The following is a 25,020-nucleotide window of genomic DNA, read 5'->3' on the forward strand; positions in this document are numbered from 1 at the left end:
TGCACCATGATGGGAACTCCCTATTTGTTTCTTTTTGTGTGCTTAAAAAATTTTTTTTTTAATTTTTTTGAGCTTTCTTTTCTAAAGGAAAAGGGGTGGCTGCTAGGAGCGACTCAGCTTACCTGCCGTCCACATCATAGGGCCTCCGCACAGCAGGCCTCCGCTCCTGCTCATAGCGCAGCTCTTGCTGGCGCCGTAGCTCCTCACGCTCACGGTGGATTCGCTCTTGCTCACGCCTGCGCTCATGCTCCACATGCATGCGCTCACGTTCTAGCCGCTCCCGCTCCATGCGCTCCCGCTCCAGGCGGTGTCTGTGGAAGGCCAGCCTCTCGCGAGCAATCGCCAGCCGCTCTCGCTCCTCCCGCTCCAGCTGCGCCTGCATGCGCTGCTCCCGCTCACTGCGCTCACGCACCCTGCAGACGAAAGTAGAGGCTGCAGGGCTCCTGAGTTGCAGCAGTACTGTGCCTGGCCTTTCCCAGCAGGGGAGCTATGGATGCATAGCTGCCAGGTGGAAATGGGGCCCCTACACTTGCAGATGTTACACTTAACAAGAAGCAAAGGCCCCTGGCTGCTTGGTGGTGCAATGCAGCACCCCACCCAGGCTGAGGGCACCGACAGCCCTTCTTCTGCTGGCAATACTGATGGTGTCCATGTTTGTCTCCATGTACAGCTGCCAAGTTGCCTGCTGTTCACCCTTGGCTCTCTGTTTATACACACACAATTATACCAGCAGAAACGTCTAATCTTGCCTGACTTTTTGCCTGCATCTTGGACAAAAAGAGCCACAGCTTCCTCAATTAACCCACCACGTCCTGGACCCTGTGCATCCCAATCTCTACAGACATGTGGAAAGCTTTGGTGAAGGAATCCACAGAATGGAGAGGCTGCAGTTTACAAAACCACTTGCAGACATGGGCCATCTGGTTGTTCCTAGACTCATGGACACGACCACCTTGTCCCCACTTTCCTGCGCACATGTTCCTTTCATGAAGGCTGGGGGAAGTGGTGTTGCTAGATCTGGGACACCAGGATTCAGAAGCTTGCACTGCCTGTGTCCATCTGCACACCACTCCCACCACTACAAGCAGTCTTCCCATACTGTACTTCAGATCAAACTGAGGGATGGAAAAGCAGTCTCCCTGCTGTTTTCACCTTACCATCTCTGGTAAGGTTGACCGACATTTCAGGTCTCAGGACCATGTGTATGGCCCCTTCTGCCTGTCTTGCCACTGGGTTAATTTTTTTTTTTTTTTTTTTTTAATTTCAAATCAGCTTTACTCTCATCGGTTACTTATCTTTGGATTTTTTCTTTGGTCTTTCGTTGTACAGAAAGTAAATTTTGGTCTACTTTTCCTTTATACATTTTCAGGCCCTTCCAAAAGCCAAACTCATAAATAAATTTACTTTCACACCATATGGACAACTTTGGTTTTTATATTTACACCCGACCATCAGTTTATGTTTGTCAATGATATGAACTAGAGATCTAAATGGCTGCCTGAAGCCAAGTGACCTGAAGCTGTTTTGGGAAGAGCGTGTCTTCTCACTAGTGGGAAACACCACTTTTATCATGTTTAATTCCCATATGCACACAAATCAGTTCGGCTGATCTATTTCGTCACTAATGCTGCACTTTTCTTTGCCCATTGCTTTTCCCTTCTCAGCAGAAAGTTCTGTATGGCTTTCTGAAATGGTGTCCCGCCCTCCTTTCTCACTCTCATTACTAGATGTTTTACTAACGGTTATTTAAAAAAAAAATTTTTTTTTTCATTTTTGGCCATCCCTGTGGCATATGGAGCTCCCAATCCAGGATCTGAGCCACAGCTGTGGCGACATCGGATCCTTAACCCATTGTGCTGGGCTAGGGATCGAACCGGTGTCCCAGTGCTCCCAAGACGCTGCAAATCTTATAAAGTATAGCTTAAAAATTTTTGACAGGATATGATTGATACCATTTCTCTTTATTTTTAAAAAATTATGAGGACCCTGGACTTAAATATTTAAGGATGAGAATCTCAGTTCTCTCACTGGGTCTGTCCCACAGTTTTTTCCTTTTCACAGCTTCTAGAGCAAATCTGGGGTGTTCTGTTAACTAGCACTCCTGCTCTAAGAAGGCATTCCATCTCCCTGCCATTGCTACCTCTCAGCATCTTCAGAAAGAGGTGGCTTATGCGCATGAGAAAAATCACTGAAAAAAGCCACAGGAAGAAAACCAGTGCACACAAAATCTATGAACTAAAAGCCTAAGGAGAAGAGGTTTAAAGCAATATTCCACCCACGGGGAGCTTGGAAAATATCCTCCCAGGAAAGAGTTACCAGCAGTCTAGGGCAACACCCAACATTCCTGGATCCTTACTTACCTACGGGACTCTGAGTCTCTTGACTTCCTTGGCTCTTTGACTTTATCAAAGGACACAACAGACCGCTTCTCTCTACTAGCAGATTTGCGATCCTGGCTCTTGGAAACCTGGTTCATCAAGAAACATTGAGAAGTTCAGGGAGAAATGATACAAGAAGAATCAGGTGTGCATTCAGGTCTAAGCAGTGAAGATCAGAAATGAAGATTAACGTTACATGAAACAATCAGGTAACAAAGTGTTCTCCCCTAAGAAACTTCATGTTTACTTATCATAATTCAAGGTCACAGACTGTCATCACCATTTAACGCTAAAATAAAGACCTACTGAGTACTTTCAATAATCAAAATGGAAATGAGTATTTTTCCCAGAAAGTTTTTCTTAGGATAAAAAAATTTTTGCCACTTTGTCTCCTGCATCCTAACACTTCTTTTTGTCTTTTTTAGGGCCGTACCCACAGCACATGGAGGTTTCCAAGTTAGGGGTCCAATCAGAGCTGTAGCTGGTGGCCACAGCCACACCCACAGCAACTTGGGACCGAGCCATGTCTGTGACCTACACCACAGCTCATGGCAACACCAGATCCTTAACCCAATGAGCAAGGCCAGGGATCAAACCTGCATCCTCACGGATATCATTCAGATTAATTTCTGCTGAGCCACGATGGGAACTCCCCAAAACACTTATAATATTAAGCATGCAGCGATGCCCAACTGTGGCCACTTCTGGCACATTTGAGGAGTCCTTATTGTGCCAGCTGCATTATTTTTTGAAATCTACCCATCTTGGCTCTCAAATCCACAAGTCTGTTTTATCATTTTATAATCACTTTCAATAAAATAAGGGGAAAATGCTCATGTTAACACAGTAGAACATTTGCACAAACACAGGCAGACCGACATGTAAACTTCTATAATGGAAATGTCAGTCTATAACTGTTTGATGGGGATCATGGCATGCAGGGTGTCCCCAGTCAACTGGCAAGGGTGGTTCACTGTGCCGAGACCATGCAAACCATGGTTTATGCCCAACACCTACTCTCCCTCTGGGAGTTAGGACAGTTGGTACTTGCCTGGAGAGGGTGCCTATGTGATAAGCCCCCAGTAAAAACCCTGGGAGCTAAGGTGCTAAAAGGCCTCCATTGGCAGTGCACTCTCACTGCTGTGGGAGCATCACCAGAGGGAGAGAACACAGGCAGCCTGCAGAGTTCCCTCCAGACACTGTCTGTGTCTTTCCCCAACTGACCTGGCTGTATAGTCTCATGGCATCACCAGAGCCAATCTTAGCTGTGACTACAACTGTGTGCTGAGTCCAGTGGGCCAAGAGTGGATCTTGGAATGGAGGTAGGACCTGGACCCACATCTATCAAAGTTGTAAGGCTGTCAAAAGTTGAATGTATGAATGTCAAAAGCTGTCCATGACCCTAACGGCAGGCAGAGTGATGTGGTAAGAAACCAAGACCAGTATTGTGTGGATTCCACGTTCTGTGGAATATCTGCAAGGAGAGAGAACGTGGACTGAATGAAGTGGAGACGGCCTAGAGGCAGGCTGGAAAAAGCTAGGTGGGTCACAGTGGGTTTATGAATGTAAGAGCAAGGGCTACTGAAATGTTTAGGGCAGGAAATGAAAATGGACTGGTGTTTCCTGATCAGGTGAAAAAAAAGAGCCAACCACTCCCATAATAGAATTTAAAAATGAGTTAAAAAAAAAAGTAACAATTTTTTTTATCAGGACAAATTAACGAAGGAACGCTTTTAAACGTTCTCATTTTTCAATTAAAAAATTCTACATGTTTGGAGTTCCCAGGTGGTACAGGGAGATAAGGATCCAGTGCTGTCACTGCTGTGGCTTGGGTTCAACCCCTGGTCTGGGAACTTCTACATGCTGTGGGTGTGGCCAAAAAATTTTCTACATTTTGAAAAGGTTAACAACTCTTCTCAAATTAAGGTCAAGAATCCTCTAAAACACACATTAAAATAGAAATAAAAGATAAAGGATAAAGGAAGTAAGTGCTAATTGCCCTGGTGGAAAATAAACCACTCACTCTCTCTTTGGATCCTGATGTTTTGACACTAATAACAGGCACACCTTTAGATTTATCCATCACTACAGTCCGCTCAGTTCCTCGACTTCCTACAAGAAGAAAGGAATAAGGTTAAGAAGTAATGCTTCCAAATGAGAAAAAACATTCACCTCCATGGAAAATGAATGTACTTTGTATTGTCAACTAAGCACATCATCAGCCAAGAACAGAACACAAGGCGAAATCTGCACCCACTGGTCAGCTACCTGATTTTGTGGTTCGAGAACGCTCTGAAGGGCCAGGTTTCTGATCATCCTGCTCTTTACTCTTTTCTCCACTTCCATCTTCACTCTTTTTAGCATCATCTTTTCTGTCGATTTTATCTTCTCTCTTAAGGTTTGCAGATCTATAAATAACACCCCAGACATAGAAGTGTGTTAGATATTTAGGGAAACAAGCCAGTGATGATGACAGGACTCTTGCAATGAGCAACAAGTGCTGAGGAGGCTGTCTCTGAGGCATCAACAAGACGGAAAACAAGAAGCCCTGCAAGAGGGACGAGAGTAAGGAAACTGTCTCCCAAGACTGGTGGTGAAATCTTCCTCCAACAAATGTAAAAAAGCAAAGGGGACAAGGCCCTCACAGCCTTCTCCATCTGTGGAGAACATGAAGGATATGAAATGAAGAAAAGGGTCATCTCGACCACAATCCCCTTGGGAAGAGTAATACCTGTCAGCATTGTTGGACTTTTCTTTCTTCCCCTCCCCTTCTCTTTTGTCAGATGTTTTCTTCCCAACAGGTTCATTTTTCGCCTGAAAAAGAGAATCAGGTGGAAGTATTACCTTATTTCCTACATGATCACATCCCTGGAAGAAAACGGCCCCTTACTTTTTCCACTGAGATCATCTTCCCATGGAGCTCTGTTTTGTGCAGGTGGTTAATGCATTTTGTGGCCTCTTCTGCTGTGGACATTGTAACAAAGCCGTAGCAGCGAGCTCCAGGACTCCGGGCATTTGTCACAACCTTGGCGCCCACCACCTCGGAGGAAAGCACACAAATAAGGGTCAGACACAGACCCCAACACTGTGGTTCATACTGCTTCCCTCTGACTGGGATGAGGGCCTGTGGGGGGAGACACCAAGAACAGGTGCCCAACAAGTGGCAGGTTGAGGACTGGAGAGGGTAATGCTAGTGTCTGGCTGCTCCTTCTTCGTCCTGGCTGTTTCTCTAAGGAAGCAGGATGACAGCGTGGAGAAGAGAGGAAAGCGAAGCGGAAGGCACAGTCGTACCAATCTGCCTATAATACTGTCTAAAACATGTAGAGTTCCCGTTGTGGATCAGTGAGTTAAGAACTCAACATAGTGTCTCTGAGGATGTGGGTTTGATCCTGGTCTTGTTCAGTGGGTTAAGGATCTGGTATTGCTGCAAGCTGTGGTATAGTCCACAGCTATAGCTATAAAAAAAGGAAGGAAGGAAGGAGGGAAGAAAGAAAGAAAGGAAAAACTTGTAAAGAAATGATTCAGAATATGGAATCAACTAGGTGGGCGGTAAAGTAGGAAAACATCTATAGAAGTAGATCAAGATAATAGGTTTATAAAGAGAGATCTGAAGAGCAGAGCCTACTCTATCATTAACAAAAACAAAATTCAAGGCGATGTTTCAGGCACTACACATAGATCTTTAAATGCTACTTAATTCTCCCAACAACCGCAGCAGGCTGAAGTGAGGTGTGCCCTTTTCTGGCAGAAGGCAATGCAGTTCAGGAGAGGTCCCATGGGACCAGTGGCCATAGCCAGCATTCATCCGCACTGTGCCACATGGAGTCTTGGCCCCAGAGGAAGATTTCAGAGTGGTCTGGTCCCCTATTCCAGCCACACTAATCCTGCAGTGCACCCAAGACACCGCAGGCTACAGGCTGACATTTCCCTGCTGAGGGCATCCATCTGCTCTGAGGACCACAGCAGAATCAAAAAAGGAAAAGGGTCCCACCTGCATTACTGAGGTCCAGGGAGTCGTGAGTTATTTTGAGAAACATGTCACGTTTACTTTCCCTTGTTAGTTCCTGAACATCAACAACCAAGGTATGATGATGGTTTTCTCTATTATCACTGCTAAACCGTTAATATGAAGAGGGGCCTGTGCTGGCTAAGTCTCACTTGGGAAAAGCTGACTGAGAGACAAAGACCATGGGCCCATTTATGTGGAGGCAAGTCCAGGAGGCACGGGGAGGAAGGGGAAATGAGAAAGAGGAAGAAAAGGCAACACATGGGGAACAGCAGCGGGCACCCGGCAGCACGGCCACCCCTCCGAGACTGAAGAGGGGAAGAGGCAGGTGTGACAGAGCAGAAGCAGCCTGAGCTAGCTGGCTAGGGGTGGGAGCAGGTGGGCAGAGGGGCCCGCCCAGGGCCACCAGAAGCTCTGCTACAACTACACACACCATCGTTAAAGAGGCACCAACTCTGAAGGCTCACAGTGTAGAGACCAGGTCCACAGAGGAGGCAACATGCCCTGGCCACAAAGCTGTCAACAGCAGAGCTGGGGCCTGTATTTGCTCACATCAATCTGGCTCCACAGCTTGTTAGGAATGCTTATCTATGGCTTCACTCCGGTTCTATAATCACTACCATCTCAGGAAAATGCTAACAGCATCTTCCCACCCTGACCTATGCTCCGACCCCTGCAGCCCTCCCAAGCCTCCCCTGGGTTTAAGGTCTGAAACCAGAGAAACGGATTCTGGAAGTTATCAAATCGGAAGTAGTAGCCTGGGATTGGGTGAGGGGGCAGACCCTCCTCAGGCCATGAGCAAATGTGAGCTCAACAATGGCACATTGTCACTCAAGGTTCTTATTTACTAAGCAGGGACAATCATCCGTATGGACTTAAAAAAAAATACTTGCCCTGGTCTTACCTTTCCATATTTGCTGAAAAGATTCTTCAAATCTGTAGCTCTGGTGGTAGAAGAAAGTCCACTGACCCAGAAATTTCTACCACAACTGCTACGACCTATTTCAAAAGAAAATTCTCGTCAAAAACAGGATACCCACAAAATCCTAAGTCTTAAAAAAGCCTAAAGTCACTCCAAACCAGACACTCTCCCTGACTTGTCCCAGATGCCAACTGCACTCAAGGCTGGCTGGAGTGAGGGGCCAGGCCTGCTGTCCTCACGAGACCTTTGGAGCCGCACAGTAGCCTGATGGGAAAAAGAGCAATGCTACTAACTACGGCAAGTTGGGGGCTGCTAGGCCCATAAGAGGGACCTTTAGTCACCACATGGCACTACCTGACACAGTGAGACGACTTTGGAATGTTAAGACAGGCATTAGCTGTGTAGAATCACCTTAGGCATTTCTATTTCTTGCAGAGTACAACCCCTGGTTTTGGTTCTTTTTAAACATTGATTAAAGAGAAATAAGAACCAGCAAAACTTCTTCTCAACCAGTGATTTAATAAAGGGATATGGTGTTGATAAATCTGAAATATCAGGGAACCCCAGGACATCTGAGTCTCAAAGCATTTGCTCCATCTGCAAGTGTTTCTCCTGCAAGGCCAAGGAGTTTACGAATAAGAGGGTCAATCAGGAAGGATGAACTCAAAGCACTCTGGCAAAATCAAGTCTCTACATCAAATCAATGTGTCAACTCTGCCCTGCAACCCAGAACCTGCAGAGTGAAGATCAGGGAACAGAGTGGAAAAAGGCTTCATGACGGGCTCACAGGGTAAGGTGAGGCAAAAACACAATGTACGATGGACTAGAACCAAGCTCCCTGCCCATGAGGCCAAACACGATCCTGGGGAAGGTGCTGTGTGAGGACCTACCCTTTTCCTCCTTGGAAAGCCTTTTTGGATCCGAGTCATCTTCGACAGAACTAGAGACAAAAGACAATGTCACTCCAGCAGGAAGAAGCAGACAGGAAACGAACTCAAAATTATAAAATACGTGCTGAGGTTGCATACCTACCCGAAATTTAGTTCTGAAAAAATGATACCCCGACAAACATGTATTGGAAATCTGACCTAACCATAAGATTTCAGACCCAAAGGAGTTAATTAATTCTGCTGGGCTAAAGATAATTAGGAAGAATTAAAGAAAACAACCATGATAGGTTGAGAAAAGAAAAAAGATTATGTAATCAGTTTAAAATAAACAAAGAGAAATAAAACATTCTTTAGAAGTAAACTACAATTGCATCAGTCTGGCTGGCCAATTGCAGAAAAAACAGCTTATGTGTGTCATTAAACGACCAATGAAAAGGAGATAGCGTCTGGTCTAAAACTGAGAAAAAACAAACCTCATTTTCTGATCAGCGCCCTCACTGGCTGAGGACTCTTTAGGAGCCGGAGGGACTTCATTACAAGCTTCAAAAGCAAACTTCTTCACGTCTTCTTTGCTATCCCTGGGCTCTGGGCTTGAGGCTTCCGGGGGCGCTTCCGCGGCCTCCTCGCTACAGGCTTCCGCGTGCTCTGAGGCTTTACTACTCTGCTCAACTGGCTTCTCTAGCCCTACAGGCTCACAGTCCGTCCTCTCGCCATCGCCTGTCTGCTCCACGGGCTCCCTTTTCACTACCGCTAACAGGGTGTCTGCCTTGCTCGACTGAGCTTGTGCTGTTGACTCGCTGGCCAAATCTAAATCACCCTCCTCCGGATGGGCGCTGCCAAAAAGGTCCTCTTCCTCCGCAAGCTTTCTGTCTGGCCCCACGCTACTTGTATCCTGTGCAAATGGCTGCTCCAGCTCGGAACCTTCTTCTTTTACTGGCTCAGATTTACAAGTTTCCCCCAAAATGTCGAGTATTTTCTCATTTTCTACGGATTTAACAGGAATAGAATGGCACAAGGTTTAATTACCAGGGAAATAAAGCAATCACAAATGCGGAACTGGCACGGCTGCCACACTAACACGAAGAGAACTGCTAGCTACACAGAGATTGGAAAACCCGCGGGTACACAAACTTACACTGGTTACACTACCTGCGCTCCAACCGACTGCTAGAGTAAGCCTCTACGCTACATGGAAGAGAAAAGCATCCCAGAGATTTAACCCCCAAAACCTTCTGGCTGATTCTTGACAGTCTTCATTCTGTCGTCGTTTATATATGACTCTTCCAAATTTAGCTTCCAAAGTCCAAGTTGCTTAACTGAATGTATCACCATTCACTGAACAGCTCAATTTCCAAATTTCTTTGCAATTCTTTTAACAGAACAGTCCAACATGACAACCAGAAACTCTTCCATCGGTGCTCTGAGATATTTGCAGTCCAGAAAGTGAATAGTATTTGTTTTGCAATTCTCATGAAGAAACTCTTTCCTCTTCTGGAATCCAGTAACGTCTCAATGTTTTAAAATGTATCTCCCTATCACTGCCTGCACTGCCTGAATTATAAACCACAAAGTTAAGATACTGCCCAATATCACAAGATCTGTTTTGTGGAGTACAGAGGTATTAGCTCGAGAGGCATGCAAACTCTCTCTACTTAAGTTTCAGGCCATGTACACTTAAAAAGGCATGAGACAGTTTTATCTCACCAATACATTTTGCAAAATGAGAAGGTAGCCACTTTCACAGATCTGGTGATATGGCTGGGTTTCCAATCTCTATGATCCTGGTATGTTTTGGATCGTAAACCTTCAGAACAATGTATACTACAGTAAGGTAACTTTTTTAAAATTAAAGAATTCAAATTAGAGAAGGTGGAAAACTAGAATGGTTCCAAGCCCCCGTTGGTAAGTTTTTCATTTAACAGTACCTGGCTCCAAGGATGGCTCTTCAATTTCCTGCAACAAAAAACATAAATAAGACTGTGCCAGATGGATGGAACCTAGAATTTATTAACATCCAAAACTACAATAACTAGGAGGGGATTTTTTTGTCTGTCTTCTCTAGGGCCGCACCTGTGGCATATGGAGGTTCCCAGGCTAGGGGTCTAATCAGAGCTGTAGTCGCCAGCCTACACCAGAGCCACAGCAACACGGGATCCGAGCCACGTCTGCGACCTACACTACAGCTCACGGCAACACCAGATCCTTAACCAGGATCTGAGCCAGGTCAGGGATTGAACCCACAACCTCATGGTTCCTAGTCAGATTCACTAACCACTGAGCCATGATGAGAACTCCACTAAGAGGGAATTTTAAAAACACAGACTAGGAACCTCACAACTACAACAGGTAGCAGATCTGCTTATTCCCAGAAAGAGCTCACACAGCTGGCATTCTATTTCATTCACCTGAGCCCCAAGCCCTACATCCCAGGCTGCTCTCAATGGGCCTGGTATTCTTGTTTGCCAATGTCTGGTAATATTATCACTTTTAATGTTGATGAACCCATCACATGCTTGTCATCCCTCTAAACTAAACTCTTACATGCATGAAGAGTAGTATTTTCATTTTTCTATTCTTAGGGTCTGATAGAATGCTGATACAGATCAGATAATCATTTTTTTACTTAATTAATGTAGCGTCAGTTTCTAAACATTTGAAAGACTGACCGAAGGCACAGGTGGCCTGACCCCGGTTCTTATTTAGCCTGGTCGTACCACCCCCCACCCACCTGGTCAATCGAGCCCCCTGCAAGATTACACATGCCGCCTCCCTTAGGTCTTCCATCCAACACCCTCCAAGCCAGCTTATTCCTAAATATCCCTGAACCTTTCTTAGCTAGCCCAGTCAATCCACACCACTGCTATTCCTAGCCTACAGCAGTGTTTGGCTTTACTGTTCCCATTTCTACCTTCCACCCCCAACGGTTCCATTGAAACCCCACAGACCCCTGGCAATTCCTCATCATCTAGCTCAGGGGCCACCTCTTCACAGGAAGGTTTGCCCTAACGGCTCCAGCAACTGCTCCACTCAAGGAAGGAACTTTCTCTCAGCATGTGGTCCCTGGCACCTATATCCCCTCTATACATTATTCTGAAATTCCAGCCAAGCACTGACTAGGCCCCAGGCACTAATTTAAGCACCTTACATGCACATATAGTAATCAATCATCACATAGCCCTAGCAGGTTGGTACCATTAGTATCACCCTCCTGTTCAAAAGTTAAGAGATAGGCACAGAGTGGATGACAAACTTGCTCAAGGACACACAGCAGTCCTAAGATTTGAGGAAAGGCTATGTGACTGGGAGTCTGTGCATCAGTCCAGGCCTCTTCTCAATGCTCTGTGTAAGCAGGGAGGGTGGGTCTTATGAGGATGAAGGCCATCCTTTCTTCTCATGTACCTGACCTATCACAGCTGCTTAGGATATATACCCACTGAATGACTGTGAATGGTGGGTACCTTCCACTGGGCACTAACCTGACATTCTGGAAAGCACTTTTCTAATCGTTTATCTGTATTTTTTTTTTTTTCATTTTATGCTGGGAATTGAAGATTTCATACTGAAGGAACTGATCACTTTAGGCAAAACAATTCTCTCCTAACTTTCCCTAGAGAGAATCACATATACGCTCCCTATTTGTCTCTGAGAGGGGCTATTAGCCCATTTACCAGAGGAGCATCTGACCTAGAAAGACACTGGAGAAAATGACAGATCTGCTCCTCCTTTCCCCTGAAGCAGGAATGCACTGTGTCACTCTGCAGCTGCAGAAAGACATCAGCCCTAAAGGTGAACTGGGTTTCACCAAGAGTTCTTGAGATTTGTACCCTCCTGGAGGTTGTGGTTCTGGCTCACTAATAACAAACTGCCCCTGCCCGGCAGAAGCAAATGAAGATCTTGTCTGAAAGCTGACTTCTAATTAAGCAGCATAAGTGATAGGTGACATCATTAAAACAAAAACAAGGACTGACGTAAGTTGACTGTATTTCCATCTCCTCATAAAACCTTCTATTGAAAATTAGCTACACTTTATTCTGACAGTTTATGTCTACATATGCCGAACAAAAAAAAAAAAAAAAAAAAAAAAAATTCAAAGGAAATTCAAGGTCCACATTTATGCAAATCATACCTGAAAGTCAGTCCACATCTCATTTGTTCTCATCTAAGATTTAATTTTTACACAGATGGTAGTCAAACAGTCAAGGTGATGGTCATCAAAAGAAATCTGTGCACTGAGAAAAACTTCCCAAAGGCAGAACTAGAATCTGATAATCTATCTTTCCCAGCTGTGATTTCAGTAATCTGCCCACCCCCACCCTACTGCTACCCCCTGCCCCTGCATTCTCATCTGTGCCCCATTCATCTCTCCTGGGGACGGAGCGCCCTACTGCTGTCTCATGTCTCACCTAATAGTCTTTCTGCAGAGGATGCCATCCAGAACAGACCTGCCAGGCTGTCTTTCTCCCAGCAATCAAATTAACAAGAGTTCCCCCAACATGCCCTCCTCTCAGCTGTAGGGGGGGAAGCCAAGACGATGAGCCCTTTTCAACAGGCACATATGTATGGGGAAAGAGGAAAGAAGAACCCCCTCTTGAGATGGCGACAAAGGAAACAAACCTTGCTGTGTCTTTTAGCTGGGACAGCCATACAATATCTGAAGCGGTTTTCAGAAACTGTTGTCTAACCTTTGACTCTAAAGTTATTGAGACATATGACAATTTACCTGTAATATAGTGAAGTCAGATGATGAAGTATCTAAATTGTTTATAGTTTCTTTGTCCTCTATCTGTAAAGGGAGAATACAATTTATTACATTAATAATAAGGTAACCTAATAGTACATCTGTTCAATGAAAAGTTACAGCCATGAAAGGTCACTTATGATGAAATCCTAAACAGTGCAACAAGGAATCAAAACAGCATTATAAGATGATTCCACTCACAGATATTGAAAAACTTATGGTCTCCGGAGGAGACAGTTTGGGGGGTGGGGGGATGTGCTTGGGCTGTGGGATGGAAATCCTGTGAAATCAGATTGTTATGATTATTATACAACTACAGATGTGATAAATTCATTTGAGTAATACAAAAAAATGAAAAAAAAAAAGATGATTCCACCTCAACTAAAGAAATGTACATAAACAACATAACTGCAGACAAACTAGGAAACCCATTAAAATGGTATCAGTGTAGGTTTCAAGAGGCAAGACAAGCAAGAAAAACACAAGACTAAACTAAGCAAAAAAAAAAAAGAGAGAGAGATTTCTAATGGAGTAGTACACAGACTCTCTAGGTAAACTGGAACACCAAGTTTGGAGGCTGCTCTTCAAGGAACAATGTCTAGAATCAAGCTGCAGCGTGGATTCTTGGATTTCTGTAGCCACAACTTCCTGAAGCCTGGATGCTACTGATGCTGGGACTGTTGCCCCGGGGCAGCTAAGGCCCAGAGTGGAAAGGCATCTCCAAGAAGCCTGCCTCCTAGTATCAACTGGAGTGTGGAGAGAGGAGCACAGGACTGGTAAAGCACAGGTGACCAATCATTGCCCCACCTGCAGAGGAAGAATAACCAGTATGGTACACTACTATTCTAAGAGGTGGGCTATGCCCAATAAGGTGAGGGATTTCCCAAACATAGAAAGGGGTTTCATAAGATCCTTGTGATCCAACATAATTTACAGTTTGCTATATAAAGCCCTGAATATTGGTTTATTCATTTATTTTTTTAGGGAGGGGAAATATTTTTAAAATGTTTCATAATGAGCATGTACTGTTATTACCTTTATTTGACTAGAAAGCTGCTTTGTACCACCCCTTCCTTCCCTTGATGCAACCCATTCAATGCATGCTTGTGTGGGCACACACTCATGTCAATGACCACCTCCTCTTTTTCTGTCTACATTATCCTGTACCCTCCCTTATTTTCACTTCTGTCTTAGTGATTATTTTAGCACATGTAGATACGCTTAGTTCACTGAGATGGTTATACAGAAGCAATAACCATTACTGGAAATAGTAATCGATGTTACATTAATAGCAGCAGTAACTCTACGATGCTTGCTTTAGGCAAGATACTGCTCTAAGCTGGGGTCAGCAAACTTTCTGTCAAAGGCCAGATAATAAATATTTTAGGCTTTGTATGCCAGATGGTCTCTGTCATGACTACTCTACTCAGCTGTTATACCCAGAAATTGGCCAAAGACAGTTGTTACAAATAGGTATGGCTGTGTTCCAATAAATCTTTGGCCAGCTTAATGACTTTTGTGCTAAGCCAGCAATAAACATTCACCTATTTAGAACTCTCTAAACCTATTATTTTTCACAAAGGAGGCCCAGAGAGGTTAAGTAACTTGCCCAGGGTCACAAAGCAAGTTAAGTGGCAGACCTCTAGTCAATGCCATTAACTCTTTAAACTGCTGCTTCCACCAATTCATAGTTATTTAACCATCACTGATAGACATTTAGGAGCTTCCAGGCTTTTGATGAATGTAATATTTTCTATCAGAGGGAATAAAACAGCCTTAAGAAAAAATAAGCCCATAAGAAAGACCGTCACTGCTCTTGTATTTTTGGTACTCCTTTATAGGAAGCCAATGAATAAGACTCACCAAAAAAAAATTAAAAAAACAAAATACCCTATCTGTATCAAAATGACTCTTTGGTCATTTCTCAAAATCACCCACCCCTTGCCGCCGCCCATTCAAAGACCATAGTCTGCTGTCTCTAGGGATACTGAAGAGCAGTTCTAAAAGAAAATGTAAACAAGTTCCCAGGAATGGCAGGCGTGGGTGGACTGGGAGAGAACAGGGCTTTCTCTCCCCGAGGACGACTCAGGAGACACTCTGCAAAAGATCTGAAGAGTACTACGAAAACAAGGCACCTGCCAGGGACCAATTCCTAGGAATTCCCACAAAGACACCTCATGGCTTCTATTTCTCATTGCCTTTTCTGTCTACCTAACAAACATTCACCCTCACAGAATGAGGTAATCTAGTAAATTAATACCACCAAGACAATGAAGTGTATGAGTTAAGTACATGGGCTCTGGAATTAGCTTGATCTTTAATTCTTATTCTCACATAAGCTGTATGTGGCCTAGAGATATTTATTTACCTTTTTACTTCTCAATGTTATGAAAAACGGAATTATCAGCATCTATATATCATGCTGTTATTAAATAATACCTAATACCTAGCAAATAGAATTAAGTATGGAGTTCCCGTCATGGCGCAGTGGTTAACGAATCTGACTAGGAACCATGAGGTTGCGGGTTCGATCCCTGCTCTTGCTCAGTGGGTTAAGGATGTGGCATTGCTGTGAGCTGTGGTGTAGGTTGCAGACGTGGCTTGGATCCCGTGTTGCTGTGGCTCTGGCGTAGGCCAGGGGCTACAGCTCCAATTCGACCCCTAGCCTAGGAACCTCCATATGCCGCGGGTGCAGCCCTAAAAAGCAAAATAAAGTAAAATAAATACAACATCAAAGCTTAGTATTAAAGATTGGCTAAGAGGACCAACAAAAGAAAAAGAACAACTTTCAACCTCTGCTTTGGTATTCTGAAGGCATCCCAGCTATTACACCACAGAGCAATCTCCTATAACAGGAAGGTCTAGAACAGTATCTTTAAAAGGTTTAATGATGCCTTAGACAAATAGATAGCACACACCTGTGTATCTCACAAGATACCATCTTTCAACGAAGCAAAGTATGTTTTTCAGAATCATCTGACTTTCACATGTTTGTGGATTAAAGCACTATTCTACTGAACTGGCATTAATATTGGACTTATTATCTGTTAAGATATTTGAGGAGTTATTGCATTCAGGGTACATTCTAGAGACTCTGCCGAGTTACCTACAGCATGTTCTTGAAGCTGCTCAGGAAGCTCTTTCATTTCTCCTTCGACTAGCTCTCTACTATCAGACAGGGACTCTGGGAGATTATCAGCATCTTCGTCTTCCACACAATCTGCAACGCTTCCATTATCGATTTCTGCTTCATCCAACACACTGATATCCATCATGTCAATATCCTGCAAGTTCTCTAAACTGGTCTCAACATCCTCCTGTGACAAAACAAAATACAACCATCAGATGACTGTCATGGATCCACATACCCAACTGATGCACTGATAAGACCACACACATATACCTGTCCATCCCCAGAATTTTCCTCTAGCCCATTATCTTCCACACCCTCTTCTTCTGGTTTGCGCCCTGGAAGAATAATTTAGAGCATGAGATCAACAATATGCATTTTCCAGGAGTGACAACTTTCATGTTCATAGGCCCTACAATAAGACACCTAAAACACCCGTGGCACTTCCCAGTTTAGGAACACCATAATTTCAGAATGGTAAGGCCTTTCTGGATAAGGCAGTGCCCTCTACCATTGCCAAGTAGAAGAGGTTCTGTTCTTACCAACTAGCTATGGGAGCATGAGGAGCTGGAAATGGATTCTTAATAAGAGGCAGACCAGACCTTTTTCAGGCCCACTCTTTTTAAGTGGCTTTGATTGTGAGGTAAAGAGTATCTCATACAAATGTACTGCTCTTTAGATAAGAAATGTGGAACATTATTTTCCCTCAGAGACGACGACATAAAACATAAAGCAAAAAAGAAAAGTAAAAGAGCCTTTCATAATACCACTTGGTTGGCCCTTGGGCTATCATATACTGTCATATGTTTTCCTCCATTTCAAAATCTCTTCTAGGAGTCCCAGCTGTAGCTCAGAGGGTGAAGGACCCAATGTTACCTCTGTGAGGATTTGGATTCAAGCCCTAGCTTCACTCAGTGGGTTAAGGATTAGGCATTGCCACAAATTGCAGCACAGGTCACAGATATGGCTTGGATCTGGTGTTGCCGTGGCTGTGGCACAGGCTTTAGCTGCAGCTATGATTTGACCCGTAGCCTGGGAACTTCTGTATGACACAGGTGCAGCCATAAAAATAAATAAATAAATAAATAAAAAAAAAAACCTCTTCTAGGAGTTCCCACTGTGGTACAGTGGGTTAAGGATCTGGCAATGGTGCAGCTATGATGTAGGTCGCAGACTCTGCTTGGATCTGGCCTTGGGACTGTGACACAGGCTGGCAGCTACAGCTCCGATTTGACTCCTAGCCTGGGAACTTCCATATGCTCTGAGTGCAGGACTAAAATTAAAAAAAAAAATTAGTAGTAATGGTCACAAATATAAAGAAAGTCTTAGGAACTGTTGCAGACTAAAGGAAACCAAAGAGACATGACACCTGAAGGCAATGCATGACTCTAGATTTTTTTTTTGCCTTATGAGTTATGAAAAATACTACTGGAAACAAATGACTAAATCTAAATGAGGTTTAAGGTTAGACTTAATATTACATCAACATTTCAATATTAACTTCTTGATTTTGGTAAGAAGTTCTATGTCCTTGCTTTTAGGAAATACTGAAGTATACAGGGGCAAAGGGGCACATGCCTGCAACTTATTCTCAACAGTTCAGGAGAAAAAAATACATGTACACACATATATGGAGAGGAAGAGAGAGAAACAGAGGGAGGAAGGGGTGAGGGAGGGGGAAAAGAAAAGGACAAAGTAAACGCAATAAAATGCTAACATCTAGGTGATCTGGATTCTCACATGGATATAGGAGAATTTCTTGTATTATTCTTGCATCTTTCCTAAGTAAGAAATTATGTCTCCATGCAGTTCCTGCAGTGGCACAGTGGAAACAAATCCGACTAGGAACCATAAGTTGTGGGTCTGATCCCTGGCCTTGCTCAGTGGGTTAAGGATCTGGCATTGCCGTGAGCCACAGCGTAGGCTGCTGGCAGCTGTAGCTCCAATTAGACCCCTAGCCTGGGAATCTCCATATGCTGCATGTGCGGCCCTAAAAAGAAAAAAAAAAAAAAAAAAAGGAAGGAAAAAAAAAAAACCAACCAAGAAATTATGTCTCCTAAGAAAAGATAAGCTGTACATTCATGTTTCTGTGTGGATCTATGCATTCATTTATTTTGGCTAAAGACACATGAGTAAAATAATTGGGTTGTACTTGGGTGAATTTTAATTTTTTTATTTTTTCGTCTTTTTGCTATTTCTTGGGCTGCTCCCGCAGCATGTGGAGGTTCCCAGGCTAGGGGTCTAATCGGAGCTGTAGCTGCAGGCCTACGCCAGAGGCACAGCAACTCGGGATCCGAGCTACACCGCAGCTCACGGCAACGCCGGATCGTTAACCCACTGAGCAAGGCCAGGAACCGAACCCACAACCTCTTGGTTCCTAGTCGGATTCGTTAACTACTGCGCCACGATGGGAACTCCTGAATTTTTAATTTTTGAAGTATGTGCCAAATCTTTCCCCAAAATAGTTGTCTAATTTTACTTACTCTATAGCGGTATATGGGAGTTTGTTTTTATCTTTGCACCTTTGGGGGGGGAGGGAGCTCAATTGCGGCATGTGGAAATTCCCGGGTCAGGGACAGAACCCATGCCACATCAGTGACTCTGCAGTGACATGCCGGATCCCCAACCTGCTGCACTGCAAGGGAATTCCAATCTTTGTTCTTTCAATAGTTTTCCAGTATTAATAATCATTTTAATTTTCATCTACTTGATAGCTAATGATGTTGAGTGCTTTTTTGTTTGCTTTTTACGGCCACACCCGGGGTATATGGAAGTTCCCAGGGGTAGGGGTCAAATCGGAGCTATGGCTGAAGGCTTACACCCCAGCCACAGCAACGCCAGATCTGAGCCGCATCTGCGACCTACACCACAATTCACGGCAGCACTGGATCCTTAACCCACTGAGCGAGGCCAAGGATTGAATCTATATCCCCACCATGGATACAAGTCAGATTCTTTTTTGCTGTGCCACAACAGGAACTCCAAGTTGAGCATTTTTTGATGAGGTTATCAGCCACTTATATATCTTATCTTGTGAAGAATCTGTTCAAAATTTTGCCAGTTGTTAAAATGTATCTGATGATTATTTAAAAAAAAATTACGGTAAAAGAAAAACAACCCAGCAGCACAGGATCAAGCAACAGCTTAAAAAACAAACATGCAGACTCTGCTTTTTCAATTAAATTACTTTGCTGATAATTACTTTAAAAGATTTTTGGAGTTCCCATAATGGCTCATCAGGTTAAGAACCCAACTAGTATCCACAAGGATGCAGGTTAGATCCCTGGCCTCACTCAGTGGGGTTAAGGATCTGGTGTTGCCACAAGCTTTGGCGTGGGTCACAGAATGAGGCTTAGATCTGGTGTGGCCGAGGCTAGGGCTCCCATTCGACCCCTAGCTTGGGAACTTTCATGTCGTGGATGCAGACCTATTAAAAAAAAAAAAAAAGATTCTGCTATACAAAGTATTGGTCTGTAAAACTACTCTGGAGGAGATTACTTGAGGTTTGATTTCTAGGATTCTGATTAAACAATCAGATTTCAAACCATTTTGGGTCTGTTCAAACTAGTCAGGAAAAAAACCTTTTTTTTTGCTTTTTAGGGCCGCACCTGCTAGGGATCTAATCTGAGCTACAGCTGCTGGCCTACACCACAGCCACAGCAATGCAGGACCTGAGCCATGTCTGTGACCTACATCACAGTCCACTGAGTGAGGCCAGGGATCAAACCTGCATCCTCAGGATCCTAGTCGAGTTCATTAACCGCTGAGCCACAAAGGGAACTCCTTCTTTTCTTGATAAAATCTAATAACATAGTTGTAAATAATTCAGTATAACTTATAGGCTTGCCCTCTCAAATACCAAAATGTACTGTAAAACTGCAGAACAGAATTAGACCAAGCATAAGAAACCAGACACAAAAGAGGTTTTTCTTCCTTTTTTCTTTTTTGGCTGCCCCATGGCATATGGAATTCATGGGCCAGGGATCAGACCTCAGTTACAGTTGTGACCTAAGCTGCAGCTGTGGCAACGCCAGATCCTTTACCCACTGTGCTGGGCCAGGCTGGGGAATCAAATCTGTATCTCAGCACTCCCAAGATACTGTCAATCCCGCTGTGCCACAGCAGGAACTCCCAATTGAGTTTATATTGAATGGCTTTTTTTTTTTTTTTGCCTTTTTTAGGACCTCACCATGACATATGGAGGTTCCCAGACTAGGGGTCTAATCGGAGATTCAGCTGCCGGGCTACGCCACAGCCACATCAGATCTGAGCTGCGTCTGCAACCTCCACCATAGCTCACGACAATACTGGATCCTTAACCCACTGAGCGAGGCCAGGGATCGAACTGGCAACCTCGTGGTTCCTAGTCAGATTTGTTTCCACTGTGCCACGACAGGGACTCCTGAATGGTTCTGTTTTAAATAAAATGCTAGAGCAAGCAAAACAGGGAGTTCCCATTGTGGCTCAGCAGTAAGGAACCAGACTAGTACCTATGAGGATGTGGGTTCAACTCCTGGCCTCGCTCAGTGGTTTAAGGATCCGAGTTGCTGTGACTGTGGTGTAGGCCAGTAGCTGCAGCTCTGATTCTACCCCTAGCCTGGGAACTTCCATGTGCCGCAAAAGCAGCCACTAAAAAAAAAAAAAAAAAGACAAAGCCAAAGTAGAATGACCCACTCGATAATATAATACCATTTATTTATTAGCTATTTTTTAGGGCACAGGGAAGTTCCCAGGCCAGGAGTTGAACTGGAACTACAGCTGCCAGCCTACACCACAGCCACAGCAACACCAGATCCAAGCAGCGCCTGTGACTTACACCACAGCTCACAGCAATGCTGGATCCTTAACCTACTGAGTGAGGCCAGGGACTGAACTGGTGCCCTCGTGGATACTAGTCAGAGTGGTTTTTTTTTTGTCTCTTGTCTTTTTAGGGTCTCACCCATGGCAATATGGAGGTTCCCAGGCTAGGGGTTGAATCGGAGCTGCTGCTGCTGTCCTACGCCAGAGCCACAGCAACACCAGATCTGAGCCACCTCTGCAACCTACACCACAGCTCACAGCAACGCCAGATCCTTAACCCACTGAGCGAGGCCAGGGGTTGAACCCGCAACCTCATCGTTCTTAATCGGATTCGTTTCTACTGCACCATGATGGGAACTCCCTAGTCAGGTTTTTTTTTTTACCACTGAGCCACAATAGGAACTCCACAATACTATTTATGTAAAGAACAGCCACAATAAGCTACACAGATGACGCCATAATTTTTAGTGGGTCCATATTTAATGTATACTGTGAGCTTTTCAACTGGCTAGAAATATACTTTCCAGATTCCTAACATGATGACCTTTAGGAGGCTGAAGCAGCACCTGGATTTGGGGAGTTGGTCATAGGGACTTTTTATACTTTTTAATTTTTAATTAAAAAATTTTTTTTTGACTGCTCCCATGGCATGTGGAAATTCCCAGGCCAAGGATAGAACCCAAGCCACAGCAGCTACCCGAAGCACTGCAGTGACAATGCCAGATCCTTAACCCATTGCTCCACAAGGGAACTCCGGGCAGTTGCAGCCGTAAAAAGACACACACACACAAGTCTAGAAACCATATAGAATAGATTGACTGACCTGCCTGTATTAAAAGATTACAACTTTAGTGACCAAAACACCACAAACTAGTTACGTCAAATGACAGACTGGGAAAAATTAAGTGTGACACTGTATAGAGAGCGAGCCTTCAAAAGACAACAACTAGGCAGAAAAATAGGCAAAGGACATGAAAAGGCAGTTCAGAAAACAGAGATGGTCAATTATCAGAAATAATCTAATCTGTGAATAAATATTAAATGGAAGCTTTACCTGTGGAAAATTCAGATAAATACAATGAAATTTTTTTACATATATGAAGCAACATTAAAAAAGAAAAATATCGTGTTAAGTGTGAATTTTAAAAAAATAGCCACCCCCCCATAATGTTAACCACTACAGCCTCTAGGAAAGCAATTTGTTAGTAGGGCTTTTTTTTTTTTTGGCTAAACCCATAGCACTCGGAATTTCCCAGGCCAGGGATTGAACCCAAGCCACAGCAGCAACAACACTGGATCCTTAACCCACTGAACCACCAGGGAACTCCTGTTAGCTATTTCTAAAATAAAAGGTACAAATCTTTTGACTCCAGAATTTTACTTCTAATAAGTTAACAAAATTATATGCCTTTAGCAAAGATATCTCTGGTTCATGGCCGAACTGAAAACTAGAAATGCCAAGTGAAAACTGGAACAAACCCCAGTCTAATAACAAGGAGATTTAAGAGCTCAACTGTAGTATAATAGTATGAATGACTACTCAGCTGTCAATGAGGTCTTTTTATTTTCAGCACTATGGAAAAACGTCCTTAACAGGATAAGTGAAAAAGGCACATTAGAGAATACTGTGTAAGTAGAACTGATTTTTTTTTTTAAAGAACAAATGTACACAGGTGTGTGCACATCTTTCTTTCTGCATGTATTTTCAGAAACCGCATACACACAAACAAACCTGGGAAAATACGGCCATGCTTTTAATAATGGGTTGCCTCCTGAATAGAAAGGAAGGAATTTCAACATTTTACTTAGTGCGCATTAGTATTTCTAAAAACCATTTAAACCTTTCCTTTTTTAATAGGAAAATGAAAAAGGAGATCCACAGGATCTATTTTTCTCTCTCCATGACTGCCTTTCTCTGTTGATTTTTCAGTACTCTTTGCCTTGGCAAAAACATTTATTTGGGCAAGGCCAAAAATGCATGATGTACTATGATCCACAGAACTGACTTTATTCCAAAGTGAGGTCACTGACTGCCGTTCTCCCAGAGCTTCCATACTGCATGGTGCAGTCAACACTGGTGCCTGCCTCTTAGATATTTCACGCCCAATTCTTCACCACTGGCCGGGTGAAAGTATTTCATTTTGTTTTGGGGCCTGAGCAATAAAAAGTTCTCCCATTACCAAGAAAACTTTCAGAAGAACCCAAATGCCTGGTTTTAGCTGATTCTTTCTAAAAACAGTAGCTGAATGGCACTGAATTCAATTAGTAACTCAATGAGTAAATCCTAAGTATGAAGAAAGACAAGAAAGATGCAACCCTTGTCCTCAACAATCTAATTATGACACAAAGTAGGAGGACATAAGCATTAAAACCCAAGCTAAGGCAGTGTAAAGGACCTAAGGAGAGAAAAGGCGCTACTGGTGGGCTGAGAAGCTGTTCTTGATGAACTAGTACTTGAATGCAGACAGATGGGGAAGAGTGGGAACGTACAAGCTAAGGCCCAGAGGGCTAAGAAAGTAAGTCATGTGTTTAGTACCCGGTAAAAGATAAATGTAACAGAGGAAAGTGGTTGGGGAAGAAGTGGGAAGGGAAGATGGGGCAGATGGTGAGGGTCATTAACGAACGCCATGTAGAATCTTGCTTTGATGTGGCAGGCAGCTTCTGAGAGCAATGTCTATAAAGTGACAACTCACTCTGTTTTGACCAGGTGGTATTTAAAAGCAAGGTTATCTTCTACAAGTCAGACTGGTCAGAGACTTAAGTAATACTTTTTTTTTTTTTTGGTCTTTTTGCCTTTTCTAGGACCGCTCCCGCAGCATATGGAGGTTCCCAGGCTAGGGATCCAATCAGAGCTGTAGCCACCGGCTGACACCACAGCTATAGCCACCAGATCTGAGCAGCGTCTGTGACCTACACCACAGCTCAGGGCAATGCCACATCCTTAACCCACTGAGCAAGGCCAGGGATCGAACCCGCAACCTCATGGTTCCTAGTCAGATTCGTTAACCACTGAGCCACAACGGGAACTCCCATCCTAAATACTCTTGACTTTAAAAGAAGGTTAAGGGTCTAGATAAGCAAGGGCTGCTGAGAAAACTACAGAGGAAAATGAGTAGAGGTGTAAACAACCCTTCCATCTTCTGAATTTCCAAGTACAATGGAGATAAAATATAGTGTAGGGATCTTGAAAGAAACTGCAAACCTTTCAAGGTCCTTTTTAAATCAGGGCAGTCCAGAGGCACATTAGCAAAGAAAGTCAGATTTTTCAAATAAACTCCTAACATTAGCAATGCTTATAAAATCTGCAATACCTTTATTGGATCTCTTTGATGTCTTCTTATTTCCTTCAGAGGTAATTTCAATTTCATCAGGATTACCCCCTTCATCTTCAATTGCCTAAAGGGAAGACAAAAGAAAAGTTCATCCAAAAAGGCAGCATCCAGATTTGACTTTCACAGAAGCTGATCTGGAATGGTCCTTTTCTCGCCCAGTCTATGTTGGCCTAAGGTCTCTGACCTACCAGATCTTAGGCGGGTTTACTTAGTAGCTCTGAGTTTCTCTTTTACTGGGAAAACGGGACTAATTAAGCAAAGTCTTTACTCTGGAAGGCTGTTGTGAAAATTCTTTTACTTTTTTAGGCCGTGCCCATAACATACAAAGTTCCTGGGCCAGGGATGGAACCTGCACCACAGAAGTTAACCAGAGCCACACAGCAGTGACAACACCAGATCCTTAACCCGATGAGACATGAGTGAACTCCAAGAATTCTCATTATGCACATAAAGCAAGCACTCACCAAACCTTAGGCTTTTATTTAATATTATCACCACAGTCTGATTCATCTTGTTCCTAGGCCCAAAAGAACTCAGAAAGGAAAAGGCACACTCTCCAATTATGTATGACTTCACTCAACAATGTGCTGTCTGACCCTCCCTGACCCCCTCTCCCTGCCATGCCTGTACTCAGCACCGTCAGGACAGAATACTAACACTCACTGGCTGATTTCCTGCTGTGTGTGGCCTGGGATGGGATGTGACATGTACTACCTCATCCTATCACACATATTTATGACTGACTCCAAAGGTCTCACTCTCAGCCACTAGGGGACCTGTTTCATCAGATACAGAATTATAAGGCTCTCTAGGCAAGTCTCACC

At 43.7% G+C, this 25,020-nt stretch overlaps 1 protein-coding gene across 2 annotated transcripts in view; it reads right to left on the reverse strand.

Moving 5' to 3' along the window:
• Nucleotides 1–25,020, reverse strand: part of SAFB (scaffold attachment factor B) — a 33,871-nt gene that overhangs the window by 5,961 nt on the left and 2,890 nt on the right. For both annotated transcript variants that reach the window (XM_021084023.1, XM_021084024.1), the window contains exons 2-15: nucleotides 24,176–24,260; nucleotides 16,338–16,402; nucleotides 16,045–16,251; nucleotides 12,917–12,979; nucleotides 10,122–10,149; nucleotides 8,670–9,180; nucleotides 8,197–8,246; nucleotides 7,289–7,383; nucleotides 5,269–5,418; nucleotides 5,110–5,192; nucleotides 4,647–4,786; nucleotides 4,402–4,490; nucleotides 2,361–2,467; nucleotides 123–413 (exon numbers count right to left, since the gene is read on the reverse strand). In XM_021084023.1, the coding sequence (XP_020939682.1) occupies nucleotides 123–413; nucleotides 2,361–2,467; nucleotides 4,402–4,490; nucleotides 4,647–4,786; nucleotides 5,110–5,192; nucleotides 5,269–5,418; nucleotides 7,289–7,383; nucleotides 8,197–8,246; nucleotides 8,670–9,180; nucleotides 10,122–10,149; nucleotides 12,917–12,979; nucleotides 16,045–16,251; nucleotides 16,338–16,402; nucleotides 24,176–24,260 (1,964 nt within the window). The remainder of the gene's footprint in view (nucleotides 1–122; nucleotides 414–2,360; nucleotides 2,468–4,401; nucleotides 4,491–4,646; nucleotides 4,787–5,109; nucleotides 5,193–5,268; nucleotides 5,419–7,288; nucleotides 7,384–8,196; nucleotides 8,247–8,669; nucleotides 9,181–10,121; nucleotides 10,150–12,916; nucleotides 12,980–16,044; nucleotides 16,252–16,337; nucleotides 16,403–24,175; nucleotides 24,261–25,020) is intronic.

The sequence above is a fragment of the Sus scrofa genome, chromosome 2, assembly GCF_000003025.6.
Source record: "Sus scrofa isolate TJ Tabasco breed Duroc chromosome 2, Sscrofa11.1, whole genome shotgun sequence".
Taxonomy (NCBI): Eukaryota; Metazoa; Chordata; class Mammalia; order Artiodactyla; family Suidae; genus Sus; species Sus scrofa.